The following is a 13,150-nucleotide window of genomic DNA, read 5'->3' on the forward strand; positions in this document are numbered from 1 at the left end:
TCCAGAAAAATAAATCTAGATGGGTTAAAACCATATCAGAAAACAAACCATTTATAAAGTTGGAGAAAAATACTAAAAAGTATTTCATTTATTCTGTGTAGAAAGAGGACTTATTAAGCAGCTTATAAAACCAGAAGCATAAAGAAATTGACCAGTCTGATTGCATAAATAATTTTAATAAAGAATTACATAATTCTTGATTACATAAGGCATTAACTTCTGCACATTTATGTATATGACATATACAGACTTAAAAGATAATTGACAACCTTGGAAGTACTTGCGGTATATATCACAGTGACTCAGAATATATCAATGACGACATATTTACTGACATTGGAAATCTCTCATATTGAGGTATAAAGATACTTCAAAAAATCAAGTAGGAATATAGTATTTAGTATAATTTTTAAAAATGGATATGAATATGTGCATATGTGTGCATGTGTACTTATACAGATACATAAAAAACTCTGATGAATAAACACCCAACTAATGCCAGCCATTTATTTCTACTGAGGAAAGGACTGGCAGAATGAGCAGTGAAGGAAGACTTTCATACTGTAATCTGTGTGCAGTATGGTCCAAATTATTTTTGATAATAATATATTCATACACTGATTTTATACTTTAAAAACATCAGTAAAAGGATTGAAAGAACAGTTGATACATTTATTCAACAGCAGTTCGTGGGACACTACTTGTCCAAAGCACAGAAGTGATACAATATATGTGTTGTAAGTAGATAATATATATTTATGTAGAGCTGTAGAATTTTAGAATTTCATGGAATTCTAGAGATTACTTTGCATAAAGCCGAGATCAAACCAGTTAATCCTAAAGGAAATCAGTCCTGAACATTCACTAGAAGGACTGATGCTGAAGCTGAAGCTCCAATACTTTGGCCTCCTGATGTGAGGAGCCCACCTATTAGAAAAGACTCTGATGCTGGGAAAGATTGAAGGCAGGAGGAGAAGGGGACGACAGAGGATGAGATGGTTGGATGGCATCACCAACTCGATGGACATGAGTTTGAGCAAGCTCTGGGAGTTGGTGATGGACAGGGAAGCCTGGCATACTGCAGTCCATGGGGTGGCAAAGAGTTGGACATGACTGAGCAACTGTCAACAACAACAAAGAAAAATTCTGTGATATTATTATTAATAAAGAGCCTGGATTGGAATCCACATCTTAGGACAACTTTTCTTAGTACTATTCCTTCTGCTGCAACTTTCAGAGTACTTAAGAAAAAATTCCCTGTAAAAATGTGGATTGTGTGACTTTCTGTTTGACTACATAAATACCTACAAATCCCTATCCAAATAATTTTTTCTTGGAGGTTCTTGTAAGTAGAAACTACTCAATCAATGTCATATTCTTTATATTCTGAATCTTAGAACTAATAAGAATTTCAGATAGATTGGAAATGAACTACTTTTTAAATGATATTTAGAAATATAAGTTATTTACTTTCCTATGTTTATGGAACTCTGAATAATTTTATTTGTGAGTATAACAAAATATTGTATCTTAATAAGCTTATTAAGTACTAGTGTATTGTAATAGTATGACTCAGTACTAGATGTATGTTTTGCAGGAAGAGTATATGTATTTATAAAAAGAAACATATGCAACATATAAGCTGAGCAGTGAGTTTGTACATCTGCTAATACTTTTTAAGTAATATTGTGTATGTTTTTTACTAAATAGTTGTTCATTAAGATCATAGGAAATGCACTGATAGAATTCTGGCCATAATTTTTAATTTTGTTCTTTAATCATCAGGATATTGCTGAAAATTCCTCAGATTCAGTACTTGATCTGCAGATGTCCTTGGAGGAGCTATATGCCCAAAATCTCTTGCAAAGACAGGACGAGAGTGCGCCTTCAGTGGACTTGAGCATGGGGCCGGCTTCTGGCTTTACCGTGAACGACTATACACCTGCAAATGCTATTGAACAGCAGTACGAATGTGACGGCTTAAGAGCGTGGACTGAATCTCACCTACCAAATGAAGTTCTGTCAAGTGCAGAGCTGAGTTCTCCTGTGCTGACTGATTCGACTGGAAAGGTGACATTCTAAAGATACAGTCTGTGTACGATGGTGAGGTTGGGAGCAGTGAAGGCTTAGGTTACTCTGGCTTCTCTCTCATTTGGAGCCAGTGCTCTCCTGAAGCTCCGATTTTCAAAAGACAACCTATGAACTTGTTGTGTAAGTTCTTGCTGAGTAAAGCACAACCAGCTAGAGAGTATGGGTGATGTTGAAATCACACTCCAAAGTCTAGTGTTTTCCTTTCCACATGACTTATTTTTATTTTCTGACAGGGCTCCAAGTTCTTAATTCCACAAGGCTCCCTGGCCTCTGCTGCTGAGTGTGTCATGCTCCAAAATACACCCAGAGAATCTTTCGAGAGGACTATTGTGATAGCAAAAGGCAATTCTAGCTTAGGTAAGTTTCTTTTCCACATACACCTTCTGTCCTAACCCCCTTGCCAAGAGGAAGTGTTGAACATAGAGTCAATACTTTTAACTGTAGATAAGAAGATAGATGTGATAAAATTTACCATAATTTTAATGTTAATTCTTTTTGTACTCACTACAGTTATCTGAAATGGTTAACAGGTTTACTTCAGACTATCTTAAATCTGTCACTCTCTTATTAATTAAAAGTATTCACAAGCCTTGTTTCCATTCAAGTGAAAGATATACAAATTGTGTATGAGACAGAAAGTAAGGAAAGGGAAGGAACTTTTAGAAAATGAGAAGTCAGCGACTTGGAATTCTAAATTCTTTGGAAAAGTAAATTATTAATTTCTTTGAATGGTACCAGTTATGTGTGCGTTAGTTTGTATTTAATTTCTTTCATTCACTGAAATAAAGACTAAAAAGACAGGTGTGCCATTACCAAAGCATTAATGCAGTTCTTCAACAGTCCTTCCCAGGTGTGAGGGTTTTCCACCCATAAAAGATTGTGACTGATTAAAAATCTCAAATCTTCTGATTTGGGCAAAGACTGTCTGTAGAAATAAAATCCTAATTACACTAGCTAAAATTATTTCAAGGCAGCTCACATTTATACTTCTTTTGACTTAGGCAGTGACATGATTCAGCTCTGTGTTTAGTGCTCAGTACTGAAATAGGGTCAAGAATAATTTCCCCCAGAAGCCTGATTGCAGTCTAAGACTCTGGTTAGCTCTGTGTCAGAGGTCTTCTTTCTCTTAGGATGTAACCAGCCAGTACCCTTTATGTTGGTATCTATGGTGGGATTTGGTTTCCTTGTTATATTTGGGAGTTGGCAGAGGAGTCGAGCGGCAACACCACTGTAGCTGGTGATTGGGATTCCAATCTGTCTCCTAGATTTTTTTCCATTTGGTGGTAGCTGGGTCCTACCAACAGTAGCTAAAAGGAGAATTGTAGCAGAGAATTTCTCGTTGGTTATAATATCTCTTATATATTACATTTAATAGAATGTTACAAAACTTAAGCTACAGAACTTTCTCTAATCATTAATTATGGGATACGTGCTGTAAACAGCTAACTGCCAGAATTATTTCATCTGCTAATGCAGTGTTTGTGAGAGCATGTTACTTGGAACACTAGTTCTGTAGGATGTTAACAGGAGTTATACTTGGGTTCCGAGCTTGGGATGTGATAAACTTAGGGAGACAGGTGTTTCTGTTAGCATCGCTCGGTAGCTCTGCACTTGTGCCTTGTGTATCTGTAAGTACATGTTCCAAGATGCAGCACTTCTCACACATCATTGGCCACAGAACCCATTTTTAAAATTAACTCATAAGACAGAAATTTTGCAGAGCCTGTATGAGAAACCCTCTTCTAGCTTATGTATTGACTCAACTCTCAAACATTATTTCTGTATTCTGGCCACTATTCTAGACTCCATGATATAATTGTTTTCTTCAAGGAGCATGAGTTTAAGAGAGTAGACTGACTGATGTATAGATCCCTTATTGCATTAACATATCATACCTGCCATGAGTGGCATTCACACCAAGAACACTGAAGACGTAAATGAAGGAGTAGCCAAGCCCTCCTCTCCGAGTTTGGAGGAGTGTAGACAGATATTAAAGAAGAGAAGATGTTTGATTTCATCCTGGAAAAAGAAATAGATTTTACCACCTCGTTGAGGCATTGGAAACATTGGAAGCTGCTAGAGCCAAGGCAGAGAAAAGCATCAGTGGGTTTGTTTGGTGTGGATCAAGTGTGGCACAGTGGCAGGCAAAGCAAGAGCTGAAGCTGAAGGAGTGACAGAATTCGTTACATTTAGTTGGCGGGGGGTATTATATGTACACATAGGTGTAATGACCTTTGAAAAATTAATTTAAAAGTTTAATTGATGGTTTTTGATAGATCTGCTGTACGTTGGCTAGTTACGTTGTATTAGAATCTGAAAGGTAAAAGCACAGGTAAAACAGGAAGAAGGAAAGTGTTACCTTTTCTTCACCGATGAAGTATTAGGAATTTCTTAGACTCAGGAATTTCTCTGGAAGAACTCAGCCCTTACAAGGTGGAACCAGAGCTCACACCAGAATCTGTCTCTGATTTTTGCTCATCAAGTCACCCAAGGCTGTGTTAGCACTGTTGTAATAGCAAGCGTAATTTTGAAGCTGAATTACAATTTGCATTTAGCCTTTAGAAAGCGATATATTTGTAGAAATGAGTAGAGATGCCTTTTAAAATATATTCTGTGCCTTTTCTTCTGTTTTTCTTTTGTACTTTGTTGAGCACTTTGAAAGGAACATTGCATGTGCTCTTCTCAAAAAATTCTTTGAATAACCCCAAATGTGGACATTATCCCCATTGATTAGATGAGTAAACTGCAGACCAGTGTGAGGTTAAGTCCGTTGTCCAAAGCCACAGTGATGAGAAGTGCTGCAAGTCAGGTTTGGAACCAGTTCTCTGTTTCTGCAGTACATGGTTTGCAGTATTGTCCTGTACATCTTTTAGGACAAAATTGAGAGATCTTACAAGTTACAACCAAAATCCAGTCAGTAGGCACTACCTTGAAGTTGTTGAAACCTAAAAGTGATCATTTGGTGAAAGGAAAGTATAAGCTGAGCTAACTGATGTCAACTTCTTTTTTTAATATTGTTGACATGACCTGACAGCTTTCATAACTGGTAGAGTCATGAGTTAAATATGCTGTTAAGAAAGAATTTAGAGGTCATGTTGGCCATAGCTTGTGAAAACTTGTCCCATGTCTGTGGCTTGCTTTATTGTAGGATCCATGGTGGGCAAGATTCCCAGGATGGGCCACTGAGTTAAATTGTGTTTTGTAGTCTTGCATTTTTTTTTTTTTTAAACTATAGTTGTCTCGAGGGACTTGGTAGTTAACGTGGCAGCATTAGGGCAAACCAAAGTGCTTATTGAAACATTTCAGAACCAGCCTCTCTGCTCAAAAGAAACCCACCTCGTTTGAAAATGTGTCTAAACTTGTTTATTGGTTTATGATAAGCAGAGGTGTTTCCTTAATGACAATATACTTAAAACTCATTTGTATGAGTCTTAACAGAATCTTTTAAAGTATATTTGATTAATAGCTCATTTCTATCTGCATATGGTAACTAGAAGTCTGGGTGGCTCCTTTCCAGGCATGAAATATCAGGCTGGGAACATATTGCAGTCAGGATCATTTCTTTAAAAATATTTGAAATATCATGTGTAATGTGGTATAATTACAGTTAATACATGGGCCTCTCTAGTGGCTCAGATATTAAAGAATCTGCAAGAGACCAGGGCTTGATCCCTGAATTGGGAGGATTCCCTGGAGAAGGGAATGGCAACCCACTCCAGTATTCTTGCCTGAAGAATTCCATGGACAGAGGAGCATGGTGGACAACAGTCCATGGGGTCCCGAAGAGTCAGACGTGACTGTTAGAGAGGATTTCTTTCTATTAAAAATTATAAAACCTAAAAATGAGTTAGTGGCTTCTCTCAAAGTCTTTGTAAATGTCTTTATCGACTTATATCTCTCCTTATATTGTTTAATCATATAATCTTGTTTTGAAAGGAAATTTTAGTACTTGATTCTAAATGAAATTATATTATCTATATATTATTGTATGTAAATTTTAAAATTTCAATCAGTTCAGTTCAGTTCCGTCGCTCTGTCGTGTCCAACTCTGCTACCCCGTGGACTGCAGCATGCCAGCCTTCCATGTCCATTACCATCTCGTAGAGCTTACTCAAACTCATGTCCTTCAAGATGGTGATGCCTTCCAATCATCTCATCCTCTGTTGTACCCTTCTTCTCCTGCCTTCAAACTTCCGCATCATCAGGGCCTTTTCCAATGAGTCAGTTTTTCGCATCAGGTGGCCAAAAATTTCAGTAGGTTTGATATTTTTAAAGGTGTAGTTGAGAGTAGGGGGAGAAGGAACAATTCAAATGGAATTGTTGAGAATGTTTTCCTGAAGAAGTGATATTCAAGAATGAGAAGTTGTTAGCTGTGCAAGAGCTACAGAAAGGGGGTATCAGGCAAGGACTCTGAAAAGGGAGGCTTAGTGTATTTCTGAAAGGCATTGTTACTAGAACGTGGTGGGGAGGCAAGGAGGACATGACGCAGAAGAAGGGTGCCCATCAGGAGGACCAGGCCAGGAGTTCCATATAGACAGAGCCATGTATTGTAGGTATGTTGTATATTTGCACAATGCTGCTGCTGCTAAGTCGCTTCAGTCGTGTCCGACTCTGTGCAGCCCCATAGACGGCAGCCTACCAGGCTCCCATGTCTCTGGGATTCTCCAGGCAAGAATACTGGAGTGTGTTGCCATTTCCTTCTCCAATGTATGAAAGTGAAAAGTGAAAGTGAAGTCGCTCTGTCGTGTCAGACTCTTAGCGACCCCATAGACTGCAGCCTACCAGGCTCCTCCCTCCATGGGATTTTCCAGGCAAGTACTGGAGTGGGGTGCCATTGCCTTCTCTGCTATTTGCACAATAGGAAACTGTTAAAAATATTCTTAGCATAGAGAATGATGTGATATGATCTATCTGCTGTGAGAAGAATGAAATGGCAGGAACAACTTTGGAAGTCAGGAGACCAGTTACAATGCTGGTTCAAAAGGTGAGGCGTGATGATGAGAAGTGATGGCTTGGTCTAGTTTAGTATGGACATGGAGAAAAGTGAACGAATTCAAGGTAAGTTTTGGGGATAGAAATGATGGAACTTGCTGATGGATTAAATATTGGGAGTGGGAGGGGTAAGAATCCAGAACACCAACATTACTGCTTTGAATAATGGAGAGTAGTGTTGTTGTTCAGTCGCTCAGTCATGTCTGACTCTGCGACCACCTGGACTGCAGCATGCCAGATTTCCCTGTCCTTCACCATCTCCCTGAGCTTGGTCAAACTCATGTCCATCAAGTCGGTGATGCCGTCCAGCCACGTCATCCTCTGTCGTTCCCTTCTCCAGCCTTCAGTCTTTCCCAGCATCAGGGTCTTTTCTAATGAGTCGGCTCTTCGCATCAGATGGCCAAAGTAATGGAGCTTCAGCTCCAGCACCGGTCCTTCCAAGGAATATTCAGAATTGGTTTCCTTTAGGATTGACTGGTTGGATCTCCTTGCAGTCCAGGGGACTCTCAAGACTCTTCTTCAACTCCACAGTTCAAAAGCATCAATTCCTTGGCACTCAGCCTTCTTTATGGTCTACTTTCACATCCATACATGACTACTGGAAAAACTGTAGCTTTGACTAGATGGACCTTTGTTGGCAAAGTAACGTCTCTGCTTTTTAATATGCTGTCTACGTTGGTCATAGCTTTTCTTCCAAGGAGCAAGCGTCTTTTAATTTCATGGCTACAGTCACCATCTGCAGTGATTTTGGAGCCCAAGAAAATAGTCTGTCAGTGTTTCTCCATCTATTTGCCATGAAGTGATGGGACTGGATTCCATCATCTTAGTTTTTTGAATGTTGAGTTTTAAGCCAGGTTTTTCACTCTCCTGTAGTGAAAAAGGAAGAGTAGTATGGTGGTGCTGTAAACAAAAACGGGAGGACAGATGGAGAAATGAGGGTAAATAGAGACTAGGGAATTCAATTTTATACTTACTAGGGCTGTATTTCTTACGAATCATCCAGAGACCATGTCAAGAGCACAAGTGAATATCAAAATCTGGAGCTATTGAAGTTCAGATTTGGAAATAATGCAGTAATAGATTATTGTTTACATCAGTTTAATTCAGCTGACTACTGTACATTTAGGCACTGTGATAGGCACTGCAGATAAGACTTGAATACAAGCTTCTTAGTAATTCTGTTATGCTTTTTTAAAAAGATTATTTTTATTTATTTTTGTTGCACTTCTGTGGTGGCTCATATGGTAAAGAATGTGCTTGTGATGCAGGAGACCCATGTTTAATCCTTGGGTTGGCAGTATCCCCTGGAGGATAATTGTGTTAGTTTCTGCCTTACAACATCATGAACCAGTCATAACTGTGTGTGTGTGTGTAATGAATCAAAACTATGTATGTATCCCCTCCATCTTGAGCCGCCACCCAATTCCACCCCTCCAGGTCATCACAGAGTGCCAGGCTGGCTCCTTGTGTTATATATCAGCTTCCCAGAGCTATCTGTTTCACACACGGCAGTAGATGTATGTCAATGCTACTTTCTCAGTTCGTCCCATGTGCTGTGTCCACAAGTGCATTCTCTGTGTCTGTGTCTCTGTTCCTTCCCTGCACATAGGTTCATCAGTACCATTTTCCTGGATTCCATATAGATGCTTTAATATACTATCTTTGTTTTTCTCTGAATTACCTCATTCTGTATAACAGGCTCTAGGTTCATCTACCTCACTACTGACTCATATTTCTTCCTTTTTTTTTTTGAATATTTATATTTAAATTTATTTTTAAGTGGCATTATCAACATATTTTTATATTATCAGATGCCAAATATTTGATTTTTTTCAGTACTACATACATATTCACAACTTATAGCTAACCCAAAGACCCAGTTAACTGTGCTTTATTAATTAGTAATCTCGAAAGGCTAGTTAACAACTTAGAAATAACTTTTTGAAGAATTTGTCCAGTCATTATTGTATATATGTATTTCATTTTTTTTTTGTTTTTTTTTTTAATTTTATTTTATTTTTAAATTTTACAATATTGTATTGGTTTTGCCAAATATCAAAATGAATCCGCCACCGGTATACACATGTTCCCCATCCTGAACCCTCCTACCTCTTCCCTCCCCATACCATCCCTCTGGGTCGTCCCAGTGCACCAGCCCCAGGCATCCAGTACCGTGCATTGAACCTGGACTGGCGACTCGTTTCATATATGATATTATACGTATTTCAATGCCATTCTCCCAAATCATCCCACCTTCTCCCTCTCCCACAGAGTCCAAAAGACTGGTCTATACATCGGTGTCTCTTTTGCTGTCTCGTATACAGGGTTATTGTTACCATCTTTCTAAATTCCATATATATGCGTTACTATACTGTATTAGTGTTTTTCTTTCTGGCTTACTTCACTCTGTATAATTGGCTCCAGTTTCATCCACCTCATTAGAACTGATTCAAATGTCTTCTTTTTAATGGCTGAGTAATACTCCATTGTGTATATGTACCACAGCTTTCTTATCCATTCATCTGCTGATGGACATCTAGGTTGCTTCCATGTCCTGGCTATTATAAACAGTGCTGCGATGAACATTGGGGTACACGTGTCTCTTTCAATTCTGGTTTCCTCAGTGTGTATGCCCAGCAGTGGGATTGCTGGATCATAAGGCAATTCTAGTTCCAGTTTTTGAAGGAATCTCCACACTGTTCTCCATAGTGGCTGTACTAGTTTGCATTCCCACCAACAGTGTAAGAGGGTTCCCTTTTCTCCACACCCTCTCCAGCATTTATTGCTTGTAGACTTTTGGATCGCAGCCATTCTGACTGGCGTGAAATGGTACCTCTTAGTGGTTTTGATTTGCATTTCTCTGATAATGAGTGATGTTGAGCATCTTTTCATGTGTTTGTTAGCCATCTGTATGTCTTCTTTGGAGAAATGTCTATTTAGTTCTTTGGCCCATTTTTTGATTGGGTCATTTATTTTTCTGGAGTTGAGCTGTAGGAGTTGCTTGTATATTTTTGAGATTAATTGTTTGTCAGTTGCTTCATTTGCTATTATTTTCTCCCATTCTGAAGGCTGTCTTTTCACCTTGCTTATAGTTTCCTTTGATGTGCAGAAGCTTTTAAGTTTAATTAGGTCCCATTTGTTTATTTTTGCTTTTGTTTCCAATATTCTGGGAGGTGGGTCATAGAGGATCCTGCTGTGATATATGTCGGAGAGTGTTTTGCCTATGTTCTCCTCTAGGAGTTTTATAGTTTCTGGTCTTACGTTTAGATCTTTAATCCATTTTGAGTTTATTTTTGTGTATGGTGTTAGAAAGTGCTCTAGTTTCATACTTTTACAAGTGGTTGACCGGTTTTCCCAGCACCACTTGTTAAAGAGATTGTCTTTAATCCATTGTGTATTCTTGCCTCCTTTGTCAAAGATAAGGTGTCCATATGTGCGTGGATTTATCTCTGGGCTTTCTATTTTGTTCCATTGATCTATATTTCTGTCTTTGTGCCAGTACCATACTGTCTTGATGACTGTGGCTTTGTAGTAGAGCCTGAAGTCAGGCAGGTTGATTCCTCCAGTTCCATTCTTCTTTCTCAAGATAGCTTTGGCTATTTGAGGTTTTTTGTATTTCCGTACAAATTGTGAAATTTTTTGTTCTAGCTCTGTGAAGAATACCATTGGTAGCTTGATAGGGATTGCATTGAATCTATAAATTGCTTTGGGTAGTATACTCATTTTCACTATATTGATTCTTCCAATCCATGAACATGGTATATTTCTGCATCTATTAGTGTCCTCTTTGATTTCTTTCACCAGTGTTTTATAGTTTTCTATATATAGGTCTTTAGTTTCTTTAGGTAGATATATTCCTAAGTATTTTATTCTTTCCATTGCAATGGTGAATGGAATTGTTTCCTTAATTTCTCTTTCTGTTTTCTCATTATTAGCATATAGGAATGCAAGGGATTTCTGTGTGTTGATTTTATATCCTGCAACTTCACTATAATCATTATTTACTTCTAGTAATTTTCTGGTGGAGTCTTTAGGGTTTTCTATGTAGAGGGTCATGTCACCTGCAAACAGTGAGAGTTTTACTTCTTCTTTTCCAATTTGGATTCCATTTATTTCTCTTTCTGCTCTGATTGCTGTGGCCAAAACTTCCAAAACTATGTTGAATAGTAATGGTGCAAGTGGGCACCCTTGTCTTGTTCCTGACTTTAGAGGAAATGCTTTCAATTTTTCACCATTGAGGATAATGTTTGCTGTGGGTTTGTCATATATAGCTTTTATTATGTTGAGGTATATTCCTTCTATTCCTGCTTTCTGGAGTGTTTTTATCATAAATGGGTGTTGAATTTTGTCAAAGGCTTTCTCTGCATCTATTGAGATAATCATATGGTTTTTGTTTTTCAATTTGTTAATGTGGTGTATTACATTGATTGATTTGAGGGTATTGAAGAATCCTTGCATCCCTGGGATAAAGCCCACTTGATCATGGTGTATGATCTTTTTAATGTGTTGTTGGATTCTGATTGCTAGAATTTTGTTAAGGATTTTTGCATCTATGTTCCTCAGTGATATTGGCCTGTAGTTGTCTTTTTTTGTGGGATCTTTGTCAGGTTTTGGTATTAGGGTGATGGTGGCCTCATAGAATGAGTTTGGAAGTTTACCTTCCTCTGCAATTTTCTGGAAGAGTTTGAGTAGGATAGGTGTTAGCTCTTCTCTAAATTTTTGGTAGAATTCAGCTGTGAAGCCGTCTGGACCTGGGCTTTTGTTTGCTGGAAGATATCTGATTACAGTTTCAATTTCCGTGCTTGTGATGGGTCTGTTAAGATTTTCTATTTCTTCCTGGTCCAGTTTTGGAAAGTTGTACTTTTCTAAGAATTTGTCCATTTCTTCCACGTTGTCCATTTTATTGGCATATAATTGTTGATAGTAGTCTCTTATGATCCTTTGTATTTCTGTGTTGTTTGTTGTGATCTCTGCATTTTCATTTCTAATTTTATTGATTTAATTTTTCTCCCTCTGTTTCTTTATGAGTCTGGCTAATGGTTTGTCAATTTTATTTATCCTTTCAAAGAACCAGCTTTTGGCTTTGTTGATTTTTGCTATGGTCTCTTTTGTTTCTTTTGCATTTATTTCTGTCCTAATTTTTAAGATTTCTTTCCTTCTACTAACCCTGGCATTCTTCATTTCTTCCTTTTCTAGTTGCTTTAGGTGTAGAGTTAGGTTATTTATTTGACTTTTTTCTTGTTTCTTGAGGTATGCCTGTATTGCTATGAACTTTCCCCTTAGGACTACTTTTACAGTGTCCCACAGGTTTTGGGTTGTTGTGTTTTCATTTTCATTCGTTTCTATGCAAATTTTGATTTCTTTTTTGATTTCTTCTGTGATTTGTTGGTTATTCAGCAGCGTTTTGTTCAGCCTCCATATGTTGGAATTTTTAATAGTTTTTCTCCTGTATTTGAGATCTAATCTTAGTGCATTGTGGTCAGAAAAGATGCTTGGAATGATTTCTATTTTTTTGAATTTACCAAGGCTAGATTTATGGCCCAGGATGTGATCTGTCCTGGAGAAGGTTCCATGTGCGCTTGAGAAAAAGGTGAAATTCATTGTTTGGGGATGAAATGTCCTATAGATATCAATTAGGTCTAACTGGTCTATTGTATCGTTTAAAGTTTGTTTTTCCTTGTTAATTTTCTGTTTAGTTGATCTATCCATAGGTGTGAGTGGGGTATTAAAGTCTCCCACTATTATTGTGTTATTGTTAATTTCTCCTTTCATACTTGTTAGCATTTTTCTTACATATTGTGGTGCTCCCGTGTTGGGTGCATATATATTTATAATTGTTATATCTTCTTCTTGGATTGATCCTTTGATCATTATGTAGTGACCATCTTTTTCTCTTTTCACAGCCTTTGTTTTAAAGTCTATTTTATCTGATATGAGTATTGCTACTCCTGCTTTCTTTTGGTCCCTATTTGCATGGAAAATTTTTTCCCAGCCCTTCACTTTCAGTCTGTATGTGTCCCCTGTTTTGAGGTGGGTCTCTTGAAGACAGCATATGTAGGGGTCTTGT

At 37.8% G+C, this 13,150-nt stretch overlaps 1 protein-coding gene across 13 annotated transcripts in view; it reads left to right on the forward strand.

The window, feature by feature from the left end:
• Window positions 1-13,150, forward strand: part of MPDZ (multiple PDZ domain crumbs cell polarity complex component) — a 176,160-nt gene that overhangs the window by 94,580 nt on the left and 68,430 nt on the right. For all 13 annotated transcript variants that reach the window (XM_019965939.2, XM_019965938.2, XM_019965943.2 and 10 more), the window contains 2 exons: window positions 1,786-2,070; window positions 2,325-2,448. In XM_019965939.2, coding sequence (XP_019821498.2) covers window positions 1,786-2,070; window positions 2,325-2,448 — 409 coding nt within the window. The remainder of the gene's footprint in view (window positions 1-1,785; window positions 2,071-2,324; window positions 2,449-13,150) is intronic.

Source organism: Bos indicus, chromosome 8 (assembly GCF_029378745.1).
Source record: "Bos indicus isolate NIAB-ARS_2022 breed Sahiwal x Tharparkar chromosome 8, NIAB-ARS_B.indTharparkar_mat_pri_1.0, whole genome shotgun sequence".
Lineage (NCBI taxonomy): Eukaryota > Metazoa > Chordata > Mammalia > Artiodactyla > Bovidae > Bos > Bos indicus.